The 23934-nt window shown below is 30.0% G+C and overlaps 2 protein-coding genes across 12 annotated transcripts in view; both read left to right on the forward strand.

The window, feature by feature from the left end:
* Nucleotides 1-6383, forward strand: part of fra (neogenin protein frazzled) — a 91958-nt gene extending 85575 nt beyond the window's left edge. Inside the window, exons 28-30 of one of the 4 annotated variants that reach the window (XM_089179162.1) lie at nucleotides 174-1958; nucleotides 5090-5333; nucleotides 6130-6383. The gene's annotated coding sequence lies outside the window, so the exon portion shown is untranslated. The remainder of the gene's footprint in view (nucleotides 1-173; nucleotides 1959-5089; nucleotides 5334-6129) is intronic. The other 3 variants (XM_089179160.1, XM_089179161.1, XM_089179163.1) reach the window with 3 other exon arrangements.
* Nucleotides 1880-23779, forward strand: LOC107069892 (uncharacterized). 8 transcript variants are annotated; one of them, XM_089179166.1, is made up of 17 exons: nucleotides 1880-1978; nucleotides 2242-2608; nucleotides 3463-3481; nucleotides 7107-7390; nucleotides 9163-9481; nucleotides 9729-10157; nucleotides 10250-10856; nucleotides 11002-11177; nucleotides 11570-12522; nucleotides 12611-12793; nucleotides 12881-13034; nucleotides 13104-13297; nucleotides 13386-13559; nucleotides 13641-13806; nucleotides 14142-14328; nucleotides 14726-14829; nucleotides 15662-16152. In XM_089179166.1, the coding sequence occupies exons 2-17, from the start codon at nucleotides 2546-2548 to the stop codon at nucleotides 15757-15759; spliced, it is 4110 nt and encodes a 1369-aa protein (XP_089035292.1). In that variant the 5' UTR covers nucleotides 1880-1978; nucleotides 2242-2545; the 3' UTR covers nucleotides 15760-16152. The 8 variants fall into 8 exon arrangements, with proteins under 8 accessions (XP_089035292.1, XP_089035291.1, XP_089035290.1 ...); XM_089179165.1 differs by having other exon boundaries at nucleotides 1888-1994; XM_089179164.1 differs by having other exon boundaries at nucleotides 1933-2608.
* The last annotated feature ends 155 nt before the right edge of the window (nucleotides 23780-23934 follow it).

Below are 23934 nucleotides of genomic sequence, written 5' to 3' on the forward strand. Positions count from 1 at the left end.
ACCGGTTCTACTTTTATTTTTGTACGGAATCTAAAGCATCTCTTTCATGGAATTTTTTCATTTATAATATATAACCTTATTTCTTTTTTCTCAAATTATTATATCGTTCTTTTGTATTTGTGTTTTTTTATTATTATTATTATTATTTTCTTTCTATCTCTCTTTTTTTTCAGTTACGAAGAGGAAAAAACGAAATTGTTGGAAAATATTCACTCGGAGAAGAGAGAGAGAGAGAGAGTAATTGATTAAAAATCTCATCTCGTGTTTGTGAAATAAAAAGCAATATAAAAATAATAAAGAAAAAAAGATAGAAAGAAAGATGAATAAAAAAATGAAAACGTTGTAACAACAAAACCAATATTTGTTTGATAACTCGATAGACATCATAAAAAATATTTACAAATGTAAATATATCTTGTGTAAATATGTATATATGTATGCATTATACAGATATTCCTTCCAAAAATATCGAATCGTACTACACCGATTTCTATGTTATTTATAAATCCTGCAATTATTTATTTGTTTTATGATGTCAAAGAGTAATCTCGGGAAATTATTTTTTTCCCAAAGATGGATTATAACTTTAAATTGATCGCAAGAAAAAAATCATTAGACGATAATTATAATTTTTTTTTATATTTTTCTTTAACGATACGAGAAGGGTTGATTTTATACATCTTCGTTGGAATTGAGAATTTGTCTAACTAGTTAATTCGCTTAATAGATTAATTGCTCAATTATATTATTATTCTTATTATTATTATTATATCGTAATTATTCGGATTTATGATTATCCGATACAATATCTGTCAATATTATCGTATATTTGATTAAACAAATTAATTTAACAAACTTCCTGTTCTTTCGTTATAATAAATAATCGTTGCATGGACGACCATTTTTCTCAACAATTTTCCTCTACGATTTCATTTAAAGTTCATATCTTTTTCGATTATAAAATAACAAAGAAAGCAAAAAAAGACAAAACAACACACAACTAAACATTTTTCAAATGACTTTTTGCATTTCAATCTTTATTACACAAAAATTCGTTAACGTATCATCTGTTTTATTAGATCTTTACATCGTAAAAAAAAAGTGGTTACAATTTTTCTTTTATCTTATGTATGTGTTTTTCCCCTTTATTCTTTTCTATTCTTCACCTTTTTATCGCCAACAAAATTTTTTCATCATAGTGTGTATTTGGAGAAGTGAATTTTACGAAGTTAAAGAGTAGAACAAAACATAACCTCTAACAAAATGAAATAACAAATTTCGATCTCGTCACGTATATGACGTACTGTACCACATTAAAAAAAAAAAAAATTAAAGGAGAGAGAAAAGGTTATAAAAAAAAGGTAAAGAATAAGAAAAAAAGAAATATTGAAATGCAAGGTCCCCACAGGGGTTGAACGTTTCTCGGTACGCCCGTTAGAGAGATGATACTACTATGTGTTAGAAAGAGCCAACCAGTGAGCAAGCGAGAGAGAAAAAGAGAACCACATGCGCACGCGCGTACGCGTGCACTTGCTCGACATACGGGCCAGGCGTATTTTTTCTCTCTCTCTCTCTCTCTCTCTCTGTTTAACTCCTACTCTATTACCCTTTCTCTTCCTCTCTCTCTCTATCCCATTCATCCCCCACCTAGTGGCGCGCTCCATCGGTTCACTCCCCCCACTCTTGCGCCTCTGGAAAGCGTTTGGTAAGTGGTGGGGGAAGTTGGTGGTACGCTTTTCTCTATCCTCCGTCTCTCTCGCTCTCGGTCTCGCGCGCACAGTGGCTCGAGCGTGCCTCTTTCTTCCCCCTCCCTCTTTCTCTCTCTCTCTCACTTTCTCTCACTCGCTCATTGGTTAGCTAACTCACTCGCTCACTCATTCTTTCTCTCAGTCTCTCGCGCGAAACGGTCCCGCGTTGACGTATCTCGTGGTGGTGTATTGTGCTGTTCCTCTTGGTTTGTACGTTGCGGCTGGTCCAGGTCCTTTCGTTTAAGAGTTGAGACTTTGATATCGTCTCTCTCCCTCTCAATCTCTCTATCTCTTTTTCTCTTTCTTTTTTTTTTATTCTCTTTAACTTATCTTATCTTCTTCGCATACTTCTTATATACCACTACTAGTACTTTTCTTGACTTACTTTTTTATTTCTTTATTTACTACCTTTTCCTCTTCCTCTTTTCCTGTTATTATAAACTGTCTCTTTATTATTATTATTATTGAAAAAATTGATTGAAAAATAATACAGAGTGAATGAGAGAGAGAGAGATAGATAGATAGGCGGATTAACGTACGGGACAAACGGACAGACTGACACAAAGATTCGTGCGAAAATCATGTTCTGGATACATAGTGGAAGGGGCGAGAGATAGCGTGTTTGCTATTTTCGAGACGCTGTGGAGTTTTGCCAAAGCGTGCCTTGCCTTCTTTTTTCTCTCTCTTTCTCTCCCTCTCTCTCTCTCTCTCCTTTTTCTTTCTTTATCTATTCCTTCTTCTCAACTATCCCTCTCTTTCTCGTGGTTGTTGGTTGAGATAAGTGAAAAGGAGAGTTGATGTTACCGTTATCCTGTTACTGTTATCATTATTGGAAATTAGATAAGAAGAGGAAAAAAAGGGTTGGTGAAATATTTTTTTTTTCTTTTTCTATACAGGATTTCTAAATCATTGTTTACTACTTATCTCTCTCTCTCTCTCTCTTTCTTTTTTTTTCTGTGCGTGTTTATATTATATAAATATGTATGTGTAGTGTGTTACGTGTGCGTGTTTGCATTTATTGAAAAGAAAAAAATATTTAATTTATTTGTTTTTGTTATATATTAATTTTTACATTAATAAGGTCGATTATTTTATATTAGATCGATTGATTGATCTCTCAACTATTACTAGAAAGATCATATCACAAACGATTATGATTCATCGATTGTAACAACGTTTCGCGCGTTCACGTTTGTAACGGTACGTTACATTGTAACTCGTGCTCGTGCTATTCGTACTCGTGTTTAATATTCTTGTTTCTTTATTCCTTTCTTTTCCTTCTGTTATGTTGTCGTTTGAAAACGCGTGACTCATGTTGCTACGGTCATATGGTGCGATATGAATTTGTCAAAGAGAATATTACATAAAGAGAAAGAGAGAGAGAGAGAGAGAGAATATGTAAAGTGAGTGTATAAAAATCATTTTGTCACACTCTCTTTCTCTCTCTCTCTCTCTCTCTCTCTCTCTCTCTCTCTCTCTCATTCACTCTGTGTGTTTGTCCTGTCTGTCTGTCTGTCTGTCTCTTTCACTCTTTTTCTTTTTCATTTTCAGTTTCATTCTCACTCTCACTATCATTCTCTTTCTCTTTCTCTTTCTCTTTCTCTTTCTCTTTCTCTTTCTCTTTCTCTTTCTCTTTCTCTTTCTCTTACAATCAGTTTATACTATTTATACGTGTGTGTCTGTGTGTATGTTGTGTGTACATAAACCATAAAAGAAGAAAACGGTAAACCGAGGTATTTCAAAGATTACTTTCTTCAATATTATCTTTTTTTTTTGGTCAATTCCTATCTATTTCTTCTTATTATATGTTTTTTTTTCTAATTATTATAATCTATTTATCTTACAGATTGTATTTTCATTTGATATATCTTACTGAAAATAAACATTTCGATTTTCGATTAACACGTTGAGCGTCACGCAAATTCTTAGGGAAATTTTCGTCAGGCCATAGACATTACTTTGTAATGAAAAAATAGTTGAACGTGTCAGTCATTAATGACGGACGCGGCCTAAACGGAAAGTCTAATGTCAGTCACCGATGACTGACGTGGCGCTCAATGTGTTAATTATAACTCATATATAACATACACACAATTATACATAAAAAAGAGAAAGAGAGAGAGAGAGAGAGAGAGAGAGAAAGAGAGAGAGAGAGAAATATTGTTCGATATTTTTCCGATAATTCGATCAACTACTCTTTTGTTTATCACTATTATTATTATTATTACTATTATTATTATTATTATTATTATTATTATTTATTTATTTATTTATTTATTTATTTTCTGATAGAAAATATACGAAATGAAAATTTTGATTTCTATTTCGATTATAAAATTTCACGAAAGATTTACCTTAAAGTTTGAAGGTTAGAATCTTGTCGAATTTTGATGAATGGAAACTTTGATAAGAAAATATCGAATATTTTCCTCTTATATCAATATATTATATATGGTGAAGTTATATACATTATATATATATATAAATAATACCTGAGATTTTAGTCACGGTATTATCATCGTGTCTCGTTTACGAGCCCATTTTCACAAACGGTTTAGATTTTACAATCATACCGACGACATTTCGAACGTTTTTCCTCTTTCAAACCCTCCTCCTTCTCCTCTTATCTCCTTTAATACATTCCTTTATTTTCCTTCTTCTTTTCTTTCATTTTTCTCTTCCTTTCTTTCTTTTATTCTTTCTTTGTTTTGAAAATTCTATTCGTCGTTCGAAAGTTCAATTTAATTTCATTGGATTTATCTCTAAAGGAACGAAAATAATTTTATCAACGATTAAATACATTTACAATTGAAATGAAACAAAGTCAATGTAATATAATCGATAATTTAATTTTGATCAAAATTTCTTTTTTGTCAAGGTAATCCTTTAACACTAGATATACCACCATTTTCTACCACACTAGTCAAAATGACTGGTGTATAATAAAAATGCTTTTTGAGGCTTCTAGTCTTTATTTACTCTTAAAAAATAACCAAAAATGTTTAACAATAATAATTTTAATAGATAAATGGATTTATAGACATTTTTAAATAACAAAACGCTTAATTATTTACAGAAATCAAATGTTACATGAAGTAGAAATTTTGAATTAAAATGGCTGGTCTGGTATATCTAGTGTTAAAAGCATTAACCTAACAATGAGAAAAAAAGAGAAAGAGAGAGAGAGAGAGAAAAGTTAAAAGAGAAATAGAAAGAGAGGGAAGAATTTTGATAAGATCAAAAAAAAAGGATCGACCTTTTAAACGAGAATGAAAGAAAATGAGAAATAGGATAAAAAAAACGTAATATAAAATGTGAATTTTCGTGCATTGATTTCACAGGGAACTATCGAAGGATCTATAAGAAATCTCGTGAAAAAAAAAAGAAAATTTGAATCAACTCGAAGTTGATATAGATCGAAAAAAAAAAGTGATTTTGGAATCGAAGAAATAATATTCATTCTTCATCATCTTCTTTCTTCATCATCTTCTTCTATTTGATTTCAATAAATTACTTCGAAAATCAACGCGTGGATCCTTTTTCTTCTTTATTTTCTACAATGAAGATAGGAACCAATTGGAGGAGGTTCGTTGATCTTTTAAACCATTTGAAATTTTTATTTTTATCGTTTATTTGTTTCTTTTTCTTGTGTTAATCTTGAAACAAAACAAAAATTAATTCCCCCTTCCCAATTTTTGAAGTATCATTAATTTTTATTGAAAATAATTGTTTCAATAATTATCCCTGTTTTTTTTTTTTAATCTTTTATTATTAATTGTTTTTAAGTTTAAATAATATTACAAAAAGAAACTTTTTTTTTTAGCGATCGAAATAACAACGAAAGTATTTTACGCATTATAACCTAGAAATATAGATAATTCATGTATATATCGGTATATATGGAATATGTATGTTAGTTTCGTATTCAAATGTATACCATTTGTTAAAATACTAGTCTTTGTATAGAATCTCTTTAAGTTATTCAAATACCCACACTGGTTGGTAATGCAATTCATTAAACGAGGCCAATTAGTAAGTATGTATTCGATCGGTAGGATATCATCGTAGTTTTGAAAATAACTACCAATCGGGAAAATTCTATTCGTCGAGGAGGTTTGATTTTAATTTGATTTATTTAAAGGAACGAAAATAATTCTATCAACGATTAATTCATTTAGTATGAAACAAAATCAACGTATAGTATAATCGATAACGATGAAAATAACTTTTTTTCACTGGATGATGAACAAATCTTCCATTTCTTCTTTTTTTCCATTGCCTTTCTCTTAATTTTTATTTATTATTTTATCTTTTTTTTTCTATTTCGAAGAAATATCATTTAATATTAATTAACATTGATTATAATGCATCATCAATACAGAAAAGTAAAAGAAAACAGTGTGATGATCTAATTGTGACAATCAAGGATTATGGTTGTGTCTGGTTCCAGAGTGTACGATGTTGGAAGGTGGTCGTGCAGTGATCTGGCTCCTTGTATCAGCCCAACGAGCTGCACGACACCCATAAGATTACCGTACTAACCCTGTTGCACCTGTTGTTTGAATAAAAACATACATACAAAAAATAATCAAATCAGAGTAAACTTAAATAAAACAAAGCAAAAAAAAATAAAAACCATCAGTCGCAGAGCCCTACACCGTAACCCCATGACGCAATTAACACATGGCCCGCCTGGAGAGTAAGTGTTTTCACGCTTAACTTGGATTTTACTCTTTCTCTCTCTATCTTTTTCTAATCCTAAAAACAAGTTTAATCCGTTTATATCCCAAAGAACATCGTTGCTTCACGAAAATGTTTCTCTAATTCGGAATCAAACTGAATCTTCAGAGTATTCAATGAAATAAGCAAATCTTTGCTTAACGCATTCACCCCTAATCAAAGTTTTTCTTTTAATAAGTTATCTGTTATCTATTATCTTTATTAGAAAAGGAAATTATCATGTGGTTTTTGATCAAGATAAGTATGACTACAAAAGGGAAATTAGAAAATATCATTTCAATAAATATCATTAATCTTAACTAACAATTAACTAAGTTAAGCTAACAATAAGCAAAGATGAGTTAATAATCATATTTCCATCAATCCGAATTTATCTTCTAATTAATTTATCTATCATTAGAAAATAAAACTATAACGTGGTTTTTGATGGATATATAGGTATAACACGAAAACAAAGGAAAACCAAAAAAATAGAATATTATTATTGAAAACAAAATTCAACTTTAACAAAGCAAACAGATGAGTTATTATATTTTTGGTATGGTTGTAAAAAAGACCACCCAAGAAAAAAAAAATTATGATTGTTTTCACGAACAACTTCTAATTATTGTGTTTTAGTACCGAGTATAGTGGTGCATAAAGGAAGCAGGTCGCAAGGACGACCTGACAGTCCCACTGTGGTGGTGGTACACGGAGGAATGCCCTCGTTGCCGTCCTCCAGGCAAGGCCTCGTCCTCGGTGGCTCCACTGCAGCTTATACAAGTGCCTCGGGCTCGGATATGATAGACGGGAATGCCAACCCTACCGTCGGCACCAACCCCTCACCGAACTCTCACCACCGTCCCACGCCATCCTGCCCACCTGATAAATTGGATACCGAGAACAAGAACTTTCGGAATAGGGTAATGTATTTTCTTGTACTGTTTATTCTTCTTTCATTTATCTTTATATTATACTCTTCATTTTTGTATACAAATGTTTATTTTGTATTATACTATGAAACATTTGATGAATATAATACATAATAATACAATTTTTATAGTATATTTGTTAATATCTATTTCATTTTATTTTTTTATTAGTATTGTTATTTCTTTTACAGTTTGTTAGTCCTTTATTTAAGTGTACACTGTATTTTTTAAAGTTTTTTAAGTTACTAATACAGTTTCTATAGTATATTAGTCTATTTTCTTTTTTCTACTAGTATTGCTACTTCTTTTATAGTTTATTATTATTCATTTATGTATACAATATTCATTTAGAGACATATAAATTCATTTTTATCATATTATTAAGCATTTCTTCAAGTTTGTGAGGTTAACAATACAGTTTTCATAGTTTTATCCTTTTCCACTACTATTGTTACTTCTTTTATAGTTTATTATTCTTTCATTTATGTATATATTATATTTATTTCTATATACAAATTCATTTTTATAACATTATTAAACATTTTTATACAGTTTTCAAAATGTATTTATTAATCTATTTATTCTTTACCATTATTACTGTTATTTCTTTTACAATTTATTGTTCATTCGTTCATATATTAATTGTTAATTACATTTTTATAACATTATGAAACATTCGTTGAGTAATAGTTAATAATACATTTTTGATAGCACATTTATTAATTTATTAACCCTCTGCACTATGATCTCATCGTTTGAATAGGGTAAAGATCTATTAAAGTTTATTATCGTTTAATAGTATATTCAATGTAACGTCCATTCTTATCACTTAATGAAATTTCTTAGAAAAAAGAAATATATACAATATAATAATAATTCATTATTATTACAGTACATTTGTCAATGTTGTAATATTGAAATCATCATTAACACATAACAATATCTTTTCTTCAAAACCAATGAAATAATACTACATTTTATTTAGTTAATAAAACAAATCAATAAAAATTGCATTGATATCAATCTGCATCTAAAACAATGAGATATATCTATAATGTATAATATGAAAAGTAGTGAATAAATCAAATCAGAGTTGAGAATAAATCAAGAAATTTCACAATATTGATATTAGAGAATAATTCTTCTTCCTCCTCTTTATACATAACGATAGAAAGAAATCTTTTGAATAATTCCAATGATAATAATAATGATCCATTGTTACTTAAAACAAAAAAAGAAGTTCTTGGCAGACTTAATATTAACAACTTAAATATAACAAATAGATAATCTTCACATAAGAAACAAATCGTTTGATTTTCTAAGAGTAAACTAAGATTGTGTTCGGGGTTTCTATACGATCGACATGTTACTAACACATTGGCTCTCTTTAAATAGCTTTAATCTTGTACGGCTCATTGCTTCGGCCGCTCCTACTCGACGAAGTAATCTGATTTAGCTTAGCCGTTAATACCAATTAGTAGAGCACGATGAAACTAAGTCAAAATTTAGATAGATAGTTAGGTAGTATAAGTACCTTTCTGTACATGATGAGATGATCATCATCGTCATCATCGTCATCATGTTATATATGATCATAAGTTGAATCAATCAATACTATGTTCCCATGTATGCTATGTTTATATGAAAAGTTAAACAAAATGTCTTCATATTCTGTTTTGTTGTGTTGTGTTGTGTTGTTTGACAATGATGATAATGGTAATGATAATGATGATAATTTCAATATTTATGGGGATATATTTTAGACGAGTACAAAAGTGAAATTATTGGTAAGGAGTCATGCTATAGGAGAATCAACATCTCCACCAAGAGAACCACACAATAATAGTCCTTCTTCGCCACACAACACATCACAATCGTCGGTTGAAACGGAGAAAAAATTTACTACGAGTAATAGTAGTAATAGTAATTTGTCGCCTAATTCAACCAATTCTAAGTTGAACAACAACGAGTCGATGTTCAACAGCAATCTCTGTACTACCACCACCACCACCACCAACCAGTCACCTAAGCAAATGCGTAACACGGCTACTTCGCCCACTTGTCGAGTTCCATCGCGAAATGGTAAATATCTCGATCTTATTCAAAACATTGTCTATTTGTTCTCTACATTTTGATTATTTTAATATATTATATTATACACATTTGAAAACAATATTATTATTATTATTATTAAATAATATTTGATGAAATTATTTCTATTCTTGCACGTTTATATTTAAATTTGAATTTGAATTTGATTTCATTTCAATAATAATTATGAATCATAAATGTAATTGAAATGGTATTAATTAAATGTTATTTAATGCAGGTCAATCTAGTCCATCTCAGGTACATTCACCAAAGAATATCATCTCACCGACTAACGGTAATAATAAATCGGATAATAATCACCGTACGAAGATATCATCGGGTACGAATATAATACAGAAATGTAATAATTGCGTGAAAAACAATCAGAATGAGAGACCGGGTTTGTTGCAAACACCGGTCTCACCGTCTAAGACAGGTCAGGCTCTTCAACATTCACCGAAGAGTACGAATTTGGCCCCGAATGCGCAGAACAATCAACAGAGATCGGATCAACGTAGGCCGAACACCCTTAACATATGTAACAACCAATGTTCAGCACAATGTGGTAACACGCTTTCAGTAAGCAGGCCGAGTTCGAGACACAAATTAAGGCATCAGAATTCGTCACAGGGTAGTTTTGATAGTGCATCGCCATGTTTGTCTCGAGGTTGGTTGATGGGTGGTCGACTTTCTTTAATAATACAGAACGACGTGTTGTTACATTGATCTAATCCTTGCTTATTTTTTCCAATTACACAGATAGTAGTACAGAATTGTACACGGACAGTACTGGAATTGACCTTGAACAATTTATCGCAGAAACGATAAATCGTAATCAAAAGGATCGTACAGTGTTGTTAAAGATTGAAAAAGAATTAATCGAGTTTGCTAAAGATAGGCAAAAACTTTGTCACAAGTTTCCTAATATGTCGTCGTACAATAGAATGTTGGTACATAGAGTGGCAGCTTATTTCGGTATGGAACATAATGTTGATCAATCAGGATTAAGTGTAATGGTTACAAGAACGAAAAACATGAGAATACCTGACACACGTTTCAAGGAACATATTAGGGACGATCTGATACTATCCGAAGAACCACGTAGAAGTATACTTAAGAGAGATTCTAATTCGTTCGAAGATAGTTTCAATTTTAAATCACCCGATAGAATGTCCGGTGATTATTGTAGACGTAGCAAAAGTTTCGAGGAAAGGCAGGAACAATACGAAAGGACAAGGCGGAGGATATTCAAAGGAAGTAGCGGGGAAAGCAGTGAAGTTGCTTCTTGGCCATATTGGTCATCGTCCGAAAGTTCAGATGCATCCGCTAGGTACCGCTTGTTATATCCTTCAGATCATACGAGCAGGTGAAATATTCTACTCGCTAGATCCAATTCAATTGTTGAATGTTCTTTTTTTTCATTTTTGTTTTTAATTTATTTCATCAATGTGTGAAAAGAGTTTGATTTGAATCTATTAGAATTGTTTAATCTTGGTTTTTTTTTCTTTTAGACAAACGCGATTGATGAAAGGTGAATCCCTCGATACGAGAGAATCTTATCGTCCAGAAGTTGTACGACCTTCGGTTTCTAAATCGTCCAGTTTTGATGGCTATACCAGAGGAATGCTTTCAAGAGGGGACAGCGTAACATCCACGAATAGTGCCGGAGCTCGTCTCATGAAACAAGGTTCGCCTCAGATTCTTTGCTACTCGGACTGATTATTGCAAGTTTATGCATTGGCATTTCTCGTCAAGGTAATTTAGATATGATGATTATTGATGATTAAAGATTGGAAAGGTATACAGAACAAGGAACACAGGACATATCCCTTTTCAATAATAAAAATCATCGGATGTTTTAGGTTTTTCTTTTCATTTTTTTTTATTATCGTTTTATATTATTCATTAAATATAGCCAATGATATTTTTTATTTCTATTCGTTTATTTTCTTTAACGTTTAACATGGTATAAGGATATATGGGGATTTGAATTGTTTTCTCTTATTATTTTGTTTTCTAAACAGTTTTTGTGTCTGAGGTTTATAGAATCATTGTTGGATGGAAATTGTTTGATTATAGATTCGGGTGCTAGCGTATGTTCCCGTTTAAGCCCATCCAGTAGCGGATACAAATCTCAAAGTCAACGCAGTGATGCTACGATCTCGCCGTCGCCATCGCCATCACCCGTTGCAACAATGACGTGCAGTCACACACAAGTATCTAGTCAGGATCTAGCCTCTCCGGAATCAAACAATCAAACAGTGATGTGGGCTATTACGAGCTTATCCAGTGTACCACCTGGTAGCATCATAATAAATCCTCAAACGAATCAACCGTACACGAATGCCGACGGTTCGATATATCGTTTTGATCCGGAGAATCCACCAAAGTTCTTTTCTACGGAAAATGATAATAACGGTCATCAGGTAGCCAATAACAAACATAACGATATGCCTGAACCCACCAAAGCTGCCAGACAGAACGACAACAAGAGTGAAAGTAAAAAACGTTCGAAATCTAATAATAATAATAATAATAGTAATAATAATAATAATAACAGTGGTAGTGGTGGTAATAATAATAATAATAGTGGTACAACAACAACAACAACAACGACGAATGCTGCTCATGTGACGAATACTGCAACGTCACCTAGTCTACCGTTTACACCACCACCACCACCTCCGCCACCACCACCACCGCCCCCAGTGTTAACGCAGCAGCAAAGTACACCTGTTCCGCAGCAACAAACTCTAGTCAAACCGTCCACGACGGTACAAACGTGTAGTCATAATCAAACGGTTCAACCGTACGCGAATTACGTACCTACCTCAGAACCGTACAACCAAGGTGGTGTATATCAATCACCGATGGGACAGCAACAAACTGTGATGATGTCGACTCACCCGACACAGGGTCAAGCTAACGTTCCGAACAATGCTCAACAAAATGAGGTTGCGTTCAATCAGAATCCTGTTTATGCAAATTACGGTGGTGTACCTGTTCAGCAAGGATCGATGCAACAATCTAACGTAATTATTATTAATTGATGAAAGATTTAAAAAATTTCTAATATTGTTCTTCTTCATTGGAATGCATTTATTTATCTTTTGGATTTAGGACGTATCCGATTTATCAGGATATTTCGTTGGTATGAACATCTATGATCAACGTGGTACAGGTGATAATCATTCTACACCACCGCATACCTATCCTCAACCACCGCCATCTTCCAGTCAAACTATGCAAAATGTTCAGACGATGCCACCTAATTATTGGCAACCTCCGCCAAACCAAATACCGGTATTTTGCATTCATTTATCCTCATTCAACATGGTACATTATTATTTATAACATATTAAATTTCTGCTAATGTACTTTTATTTATAGCCTCAGCAAACGATGTATTTTGTGCCACCACCCGGAACGACGATCTCAGTAGGACAAAATCCGGGTGATAGGCAACAATTACATCAACAACAAAGATTTACACCGAATTATACTTTCAATGCACAAACTATGACGTCGCCGAGTCAATCGAATGGTAATTTTGACTTGTCTTCTAATTTTTCTTGAATATCATTAATTCTTATGTTTCTAATTTGTTGTTTAGCAAATTATATGAGCAGCTATCCAGTACCTTACAATTCGGTGCCTGCTGTTGCACCAGCACCAGCCGATTATACTTATCAACCACCAGTACATATGGTTCCAACGTATTATCCACCACCAGGACAACAACCTATACAACCACCACCAGTTATGTACAGAGTGCCTACACCACCAAATACTCCGATATCCAATCAAGTAAGAAGAAAATATCCTTCTCTTATTATTCCTTATATTTTTATATGTGTATCACGAGAAGTTCATTCTAAATTTAAACAATTCTTAGATGCCTGGAGTACCGTTGATGTATGTGAACTCTGGCAGTTATGCACCACCAACTATGGTATCTGGTGGAACTTTTGGACATCAGGTTGCACATAATGGTACACCCCCAGCACCACCTGGCACTTACATGACTCCTGCGCTGGTTCCAAATCTTGTATTTAGGCAGAACGTTCCTGTAAATTAATGTTACACATATTTTATTTTATTATTTTAAATAAATTAAAATATTATATAATAAATATTTCTTTATATTCAGGTTGTTGCTGCTGGTGTTCGAGCTTCGACGCCAGGTAGTTCTCAACGAGCAAGCAGGTCACCTACACCGGCGCACGAATTGTTTGGAGGTGGAAGTGGGGACAGAAACGCACAACCTCAACCACGTTACCCACTGCCAATGTATCAAGGTGTCCATATCGTGCAAGGTATACAAATTTTTTCAATTTTATTAACATTTTGATTGCTACAGTAGTAAGTTAATTAATTCCTATTCATTCTTTGCATAAATGAACAGAGTATTCCAACACTCGCTTTAAAGAGAAATGAAAAACTGATTTAATTCATTAAAATTGAAATATTGGTCACATGACAAACTTCGTAATAATAAATTGATAATATTGTAATTTAATAAAACGAAAAATTATGATCCATATAACATAACCTAAGATTTGAAATGTGGCAATCAATATGTTAACAATATTATGTAAATATTTTTAAGGAATGATTAACAATTAATATAATTTTTTGTTGTATAATTCAGGAGATATGAGACTGATGCATCCAGGAGTACCAACCAATCCTCGGTTACCATACGCACCAGTACCTTCACCACCTGTTGTTCAAGGTTGTCCCCGGCCATATCGACCACCCTCTTACTCTTCGAACACGTCGGGTGGTGGTACGCCAACTTCTTTTGACGGGAGGAATCAAAAGATTCGGAAACAAAGGTAGGTTATGATTTATATATATATATATATATAACAGTATTTTTATTAACCCTTTCGCTACGGTGGGCCTCGCCGCGAAGTACCTCGTCTAGAACGAAGCGCCGTACCGAAAGTGGGAACATTAAGCGCGCGCAGTCTTTAGCATTCGGAGCCTTTTGTCTCAAAAACGACTTTTTGACATTACTTTTAGAAACAAAATGATTTGTGTTCATAATTATGTGACTATAGTCTATGACTATAGTCACCCGTCGCGTATAGGTGGCATCGTGTGACGGGTGACTATAGTCACCCGTCGTGTGCGGGTGTCGTTTTGTGGCGGGTGACTATAGTCACCCGTAGTAGTGAAAGGGTTAAAGAATATATTGAGATTAATCGATATAATTATTATTTGTATTAGGTCGAAGGTAGCACCTTTACCACCGATCAGTGCGAGGCCCAACATTTATCAAACTCCTTCCATGCCATCACTTTCGTCCAACGCACCGAAAGATATCAGAGAAGGTAAGATATCTTTAATGGTATCTTATTACAAACCCTTTCCCTTTTGTTTATAATTATTTATTTCATGATTTATCGTATAATTCTTATCTTTAAATAGATATATATTACTTCACTTAACACTAGATATATCAGACCAGTCATTTTGACTGGTCGGGCCATTTTAATTCAAAATTTCTACTTCATGTAACAAAAATGTCTATAAATACATTTATCTATTAAAATTATTATTGTTAAACATTTTTTTGTTATTTTTTAAGAGTAAATAAAGACTGGAAGCCTCAAGAAGCATTTTTATTATACACCAGTCATTTTGACTAGTGTGGTAGAAATAGGTATATTGAAAATGGTGGTATATCTAGTGTTAAATATTTCGTTATCTTTTACATCTTTTGTTTAGCTTATTAAAAAGAAATATAAAAACAAAGTAATTTTTAATAAAAAAACCGATCAAAATGATATTCAATTGAATAATTATAAATAAATAAAAGTTTTGACACGTTATCTTTTTATTAAAAAGCGAAACCCGTGACAAAAAAAGTATAATACGTAAAGTACAGAATATTTGTATACAAAAAATTACTCTACCTGTGGACAAATAATTTTTATGATAAACATAAAACGAAACAATGTATATAAATAATATTGTAAATATATTTTTCTATAAGATTTCTCAATTTTTAACTTTTTAAAGTCAAGTTTCGAAGTTTATTACTTTTGTTCTATCTCGTGTTAGAAATCGTTTATTTTTCTTTTGTCATATCTGATCTTATACTTTTCTTTTTCTTTTTTTTTTTCTATTTTCAATCTATCGTTCTTTGTGGATCGTTGTTAGATCAATACGACGAATTTGCTGGAGAAAGTGGTGGTGGTGGTTCCTGTTTTCGTGAACAAGCTAACGAGTCTGCAGAATCATGGTCTTTCTCGAGATAAATCAGGTCAATACGTGCGCCATGTTTGTTTCCCAATGGAGAGAAAAATAAAAATAAAGTAGGAAGATGTTAATCTTAACAGGCATTATTTTTATCAATTTTTTAATACACGCGAAAATGCACACAATTTGTTGCTTATATTTTTGTATATAAAACACGTATATTATACGCATATTATATATATATATATATGTACATATAAATACACGAAAAAAAAGGCTAATTATTCAATTTTCATTTTCTTACACGATAATTAGAAATAGTATGACATTTGACGTTTATAATTGCACATTATAATTTATTGACATTGAATGAATTTTGATAAAAGGTCCAATATAACAACCAATCTAATTTATATTTTGATCGGAATAAAAATGTTTCTTAAGTCACCAAATTGGGTTACGCTTTTTCTCTTGATTATAATATTTTTATTTTATTTTACCTTTATTCATTTATTTCTCTTTTTTTTCCTTTTTATTTATATATATTTCTTTAACACCATCATAGCGCACTTTGTTGCGCTTTGATTTGCACCAATGAAATAATGATAATAACAATAATAATATTAATTATTGCATAACGAAAATGTTTAAATGCAAGCCGGTCCATACCCACATTAGCATTTGATTCTTTTATTTTTCAGATATATTCTTTTATTTTTAGGAACCGTAAAGGTGACAATCACCCGTCGAAACCAGTTGGTACAATATTAGGTAACGAAACGCCTGACAAGAAGAAAGAAAATCAACGTTGAGATGATTTAAACGCTACACTTGCGTTTTGTCTTTCTGTGTTTGTGTGGGTGATATTTAGATTCAAGAAGAAGAAATACAATTACAAAACTAACAAGAAAAATATGAGGATTAAATATATAAATAGGATTAATAACGAATGGTACGCGAAAGAGACGGAAAGAAAGAGAATGAACAAAACATTATATATATATAAATATATATATAAGGAGATAAAAAAAAGAAATAATGAAACGGTAACCTATACTATATTATCAGAGTAGATATATATATATATATATAATTCGCGATTAAATGCTCTATTATGTTAATTATACTCTTACTTATTTAATGAAGACTAAGACGTAATTATAAGCGCGTAAAATTTAGGTTTACGAATATCTGAATGAAGTGTAAGATTGATGGAAGTTGAGAAGATAAGAAAAGAAACAGAACAATCCATCGATGAGGCTTATAATTATGATTATAATGATTATGATGATTATGACGATAAAAATGATGATGATAATGATATGATTATGATTAATAATGGATTCAATGAAACAGAGTTACTGAAAAGAAAAAAATTTAAACTATTGCGATTATTACAGAGTCAAATATATGTATGTATATATATATATATTATACATATATTGTATATGTATAATATATGTATATATAATATATATATATATATTATAACTGGAGATATTTTAATCGCGGTTTTACAGATACTATATGAATGTGAGATTTATTTATAAGTAATTTAGATTTAAGATGACACAATTAAATGACACACCGCGCACGAGAAAATGCACCGGCATATGCACACATACCTGGAGAACAAAAAAGAAATTAAAAAAAAATATATATATATATACACTAATATACATAAATACATACATACAAACACACCATACATACATATACATATGATACAGTTATATTTGAACATAAATTAGACGCGGGATTATCACACACGTACCATAAATAAAAATATACAAATAAATATATATATATGACAAAGATATAATATACCTATGAAAGATGATCGGTGCACCTTCAACAACCAACAACAGCAGCAGCAGCTGACGATGAAAACAAAGATTACAAGGAATAAAATATAGGAGAGAAAGAATGAGAAAGAAAGAGAAAGAAATAGTATATAACTTCAAAAAAAAAAAAAAAAACAAACAAATAAACAAATTACTGAGTACGTTTACAAACAGAAAACGCGTTATTCGAAATATTAGCACAAAACATGATCGGCCATATACGTATATTTTTGTTGCCCATAATTTTGATACACACTCGATATCACAGACGAGAAATGAAAAGAAAAGAAAAGAAAAGAAGAAGAAGAAGAAGACAAAAAAATACAAAGAGAAATATAAATAAACGCTACCTCAATCTCACATTGTTCGAGTTATAAACGACAAGAAAAGAAAAAAAAAACATTTTTCTGAATTCATTATGAAAAAGAGAGAGAGAAAAAAAATTAATACAAGAAAATGCTATTTATACGCCTATTATTCAAAATTCTCTTTCTATTCCGTTAAAGTTTTAATCGCTTTGATGAAGTAACTCCAAAATGGCGTGTGTTTATTAATAAAAAATATAAAAGAAGAAAAAAATGAAATTAATGAAAAATATTATGGCAGGACCATATAATACATACGTATAATATACACGCGCACACATATATACATGTACACACATTATTTGTATATATATATATATATATACAAGTTACAAAAACCAAAAAAAAAATAATCATCATTAAAAAGAGAGAGGACAAAGAAAAGAAAGGAATAAAGAATGAAAAATACTGTAAAAGTAAACAAATTAACACCGATGGTTTTCGTTATATAAATATATATGTAAAAAAAAAAAAATATTGAACGAATGAATTATTAATTAACAATTCTTTTTATTAAATTCTCTCCACATAAACTCTCGTCGTTTGGGGTTTGCACACATCAGCTATCAATTTTATTTATTAAATCGACAAGTTTGCAATGAAAAATATTTTTTTATCGGACTGTTCAAGAGACCCTTTCTTTTTTTTAATTATTATTATTATTATTATATACTATATATATACACATCTATATATTATCTATATTTATCTATCTATTGCGATTGAATGATGATGATGATGATGATGATGCTTCTTCTCTCGCTCTTTGAAAATAATATGTAACGCTCTTGGTTACGTAACTCAGGTGCAATGAAATATCGATTAAGTAAATAATACAAAATATATGTAAACGTATTCAGTATAATAATAATGATCTTTATGTATGGTGTCTCTTATAATTAGTTTCAAAACGATGATGATGTAGTTTAAGCCAATGTCGAGAACCATCATGGCGGTTGTCCCGCGATATTTTCTAATGGCGGACAAATCAGTTAACATGAAAATGAAAATAATAACGATTAAGAAGAAAATTAAATGATAAAAAAAAACAAAACAAAAAATAATGCAAGGAAAATATAACAAAGAAAATCATGTCCCTGATTTTAGTTTCTATTTTTTTGTTTTGTTTTTGTTTCTTATTAACGATTATTACAACATCAATATATATATAATATATAATATATTTAATTACACATTACATATGTATATATGTACATATGATTATACTTAACACACACACACACACGTATGTGCGAGTATATTTTTTTTCATTTTTCTTTTTATTTGTGTGATTTCTTTTTTTATTGTTTTGGTTCATCTCATAGGAGAATCGAGAGCAAGATGATATAGTTTTTTTTTTTTATGATATACATAACACACACACACACACATACATACATGAGATAAAATAAATAAAAAAGCACGAGTTCACGAGGATCCTAATTATAACTTGTCTTCCAGGAATTTAATAAACGCACGGCTCACACACACACACACACATCGCGAAAATTATCTGCACTGTAATTAATTATTTTTGCTTCCTCGAGAAATCACGCTTACATTTTTATGTACAAATAAATATATACGTTATATACATGCACACACATCAAACACCCACACACACACACACATATGTTCATCATTCTTAAAAGATCTCAAGAAACAAGGACTCTCTTTCTCTTTCTCTTTTTTTCTTGTCTTTTCTTTTCTTTTCTTTTCTTCTGTTTTTTTTTTTAAATCACAATTACAGATATTTTCTTATGTAATGGTCGATATCGATATTTTTCGTTTCAATATGTGATAACGAATTAAGATAAAGATTATTTATAATTAACACTAGGTTTACGGATACTTTATATATATATATATTTATTTTTTACAAATGTAAAAAAATTCGATTGATTGGTAAAAGAAAACACGTAATTTTGTGATACATGTCATACAAAATTGAAAAATTATGTAACTAAATAGAAAATGATTTAAAGTCTTGGGTTGTTCAGAAAGTTCGTGCTAATTTTCGGTAAGTGTCATAAAGTTATTTTTGCTAAAAAAAAAAACCTGAGAAGTTCTGAAAGAATTTAATTTTGAGGTTACCTTTAAAGATGGAGAAAGATTGTGGAACAAAATATATACCAAAAAGAAAACTTAAATGTTTTGCGTTTCAATCTTCCATCAAAATTGGCACGAACTTTCCGAACACAACCCAATATACATATATATATATATATATATATATATATAAACTAAATTGATGTCTTCCGTAAACCTAGCTGTTACATTTTTTCTCCTATTTATAAATATTTTCGAATGCGTATAGGTTATGTTTAGAAATTCGTACGAAATAAATAAATTTGTCATCATTGTCGATATTATGCCAAAGAGATAGAGAGAGAGAGAGAAGAGAGAGAGAGAGAGAGAGAGAGAGAGTGTTCTTCTTTTTTAAAACATATCCAAAAAATAAAGAAATAAATAAACCAAGAAAATTATTTAATGATTGAAATGATTGCGGCAAATGGCGACACGCGATGGTGGTGATTTAATGTTTCCGTCTGTGAAATCTCTTCGGAATAATTGAGATGTTATTAAATATTGTCGAAAATTGAATAGAGAAGAAAATAAAAATAAAAATAAAAAAAGAAAGAGATAGAGTGAGAGAAAAGGGAGAGGGAAAAATGAAAACAAAATATAATAACTCCTTTTTTCGTTCCTTTTATATTTTCTATTTATTATTTATATTTTCTATTTATATTTTCTATTTTTCTCTCATTCTCATCCCCACTCTCTCTTTTTTTCTTAAAAAAAAAAAAAAAAAAATCTTCTCTAATCTTAAATCAACGATTTAAAAACGTCTAAAGTTGTTCCGCGAGAGAGAGAAAAAAAATAGTAAAAAGAAGAAAAGAAAAAAAAAGAAAAAGTAAAAAAGTAAAAAAAGAAAATTAAAAAATAAAAAGACAAAAAACTAAATGGAATCCATCCAGAAGTTAGCTTCGCTTACGATGATTGTAATTTCAAAACGTAGGTGAAGTTTACGACTGTTTCTTCACGCAAGAATCGAATATATTATAATAAATACACATATGTATGTTTAACAAAAAGGAAAGGAAGGAAAGTTGAACAAAAAAAAAAATAAATAAATAAAATAAAATAAATGAACACTTTAATGGCCGCTCATACAACATGTGTGTGAAGTTAGCGCCGAAGGTTGTTGGTCAGTACCACACTTTCTGTGTGATAATTTATGAATGTAAACAAGTTTGGATATTGTCATTGACTTTATATTTCATAACTACGTCTTTGATTTTAGATAATTATCGTTTTGTTGCCTATTTTTCATTTTAGATTTAATATTATCAGCCTCTGACGACATTTGACGGAGTAGACTTGCGGCCATTAAAGTGTTAAAAAGAAAGAGAGAAAACAAAAATCATATTTAAAAGAATAAGAAAAAGAAAAGATAATTAATTTTTATAAAAAAAAAATGTTCACTTTCCTCTCGATTGTTTTAAGAATAAATAAATTGTTTTTCTAGATTTTAAATTATAATAATAATAATAATAATAATAAATAAAGAAATTTAAATAAACGAAGAATCAAGAGAGACCTGATCGATGTACTAAAAAGAAAAAAAGAAATAAAAAAATGTAAGAAAAAGAAAAAACAATTTATAATAAAAATATTATAAATAATAAAAAATTCGATTCGATTGAAAAGAGACAGTCGTAATACAGTGTGTAGTGTATTTTAAACAACGTACCTAAGCGTCGTCGGTAGCAAATTAAAAACACAAACAAGAGAATTATAGAAATAATTAAATAAAATAAATAAAAAAAATATATAAAATAAAATAAAATAAAAATAAAAATTAAAAAAGAAAGAAGCACACAATCGTACATAATACACACACCGTAATTACACACGTGGCACTCATACACACATACAAGCACATATATACATAGAAAACTACAGATACGAAATTAAGAAATGAATTGTACCTAATAAACAAAAGTAAGAAAAAGGAAAATGATCGAAAGAAACTAATAAGTTGACGAATATCTAAGTTTATATATTATATATATTAATATATTTATTAATATATTAATATTATATATAAATATATAAATATATGTTACGGTCAATGTAAAGAAATCTGATCATTTTGTAAATAAAATCTCAAGAAAAGGATTTTGATCAATTTAGAATATATATTTCAATGAAGTGTATCGTATGGGGTGTATATATATATATGGGGGTGGGAAGGGTGAGAAGTTATTTTCAAAAAATGTAAATTAAACAATTTTTTAAAATTGTTTTCAAGAATTGAAACAATTCTTCATAAGTTTTGATCAATTTTTTCAATTTGCTTCAGAGAAGTATTTTTTAAAAATTGATAGGGGCAGGGGTGGGTTATAGCAAATGATTATTGGACGAAAAAATGTTAAACTCTTAACAAAATTTGTACACCACGTTGTGATTTTTATATTAACAGTATAACAGTATATATATCTTCAATTATTAATAATTATTAATGTATCTTCTTTTTCTGTATATTAAGAAGAACATTTGTTATCTTAGGTTTTGCTAGGGTTATAATTTTTATTGTTTTGAGTTGTGTCAGAATTATTTAGCTCAAAAAACCCTGACAAAACTTGAAGATAAAAACGTTATTTCTAATATAGAAAAAGATACAAGAATTAAAGATATTAATAATTAAAGATAAATATACTGTTACTGTAAAGATCAACGTGATACTAGGTTTTTATAAGAGTTTATAAGATTTTTCTCTTTTCAGATTATCTCATCCTCTCTCCCCATACTCTAAACACACCCTCTAATCACATTTTAAAGATTAACACAAACTTGTTAAAAATATTGTGATACAATTTCTAAGTTTTCACTGTTCATTTAACTTACACGAGTTCAAAAACACTTTTGTACCTTTTCACCCCTGTATTTTAAATACACCCCATTACAAAATTTATTCTAAATTGATCAAAACCTTTCTTGACATTTTATACAATGCCAGGATTTTCTATGTTGACCATAACAAATATAAAAATATAAAATAAATCAATAAAAGATAAAATGAAAGAGATACAAGATGTTGAGAAAGATGAACAAAGAAATGAAGAAAAAATACAAAAAAAAAAAAAAAATTACCGTCGTATCGTACTCGCGACATTCGATCGTATATTTTTTTGAAACAAACGATCGATGGGTGTGTGTGTGTGATTTTTAAATGTTTCTATCATATTAAACAACAACAACAACAACTATGCACAAAACTGGAAAAATAAAATGTTAATAAAAATCTTACAAGAGATAAACGAAGAATTTAAAAGGATAAATGAGAAAAAGAAAATGGTGAGGAAGATAATTTTTCGAGATAGAGAATAATAAAAAAAAGACACAAAAAAGTATAAAAATTGGGGTGGGGGGAGGGGATAAATAAATGAAAGAAAAAAATGATCGACGATCAAAGAAAACTACGAACGTTAATATGAAAGATTTTCACGTGTGTGTATGTACATATTTTTACGTGTATATATACATTTACGTATTTGTTGTGTTATTAAAATTATTTAGAGAAAAAAAGATATGAAATAAAAAAAAGAGAAAGAAATAAATCGGAAAAATTCGAAATGCAATTTAGAGAGATTAGTTTTGGTTAGTTTTTATTTTCTATTTTGTTGGCTCGTTGATAACTTTCGTTTCTTTTGCTATCGACGATTTAAATGAGAAAAATATTTTGTTTTAATTGTTAATATATTCGTTGAAATTGAATTTAGATTAGATAAATAAAAATTATCAGTGTGACATTAATTGTTTTCAAAAAATTATTACACACACACACACGTATATCGCATATATATATATATATATATATATATATATATATATATGAGTCCAAAATGAAGTTGTATTATTAAAAAAAAAAAAGCAAAAAATAAAAAAAGGAAGACAAAATTGATTTATTTTTTTTTCTTATATTTTTATTTGTTATTAGTTCTTTAATAAAAAAAAAAAA

This window comes from Polistes dominula, unplaced genomic scaffold, assembly GCF_049000335.1.
Source record: "Polistes dominula isolate Pdom_NZ unplaced genomic scaffold, Pdom_raw_medaka contig_37, whole genome shotgun sequence".
Taxonomy (NCBI): domain Eukaryota; kingdom Metazoa; phylum Arthropoda; class Insecta; order Hymenoptera; family Vespidae; genus Polistes; species Polistes dominula.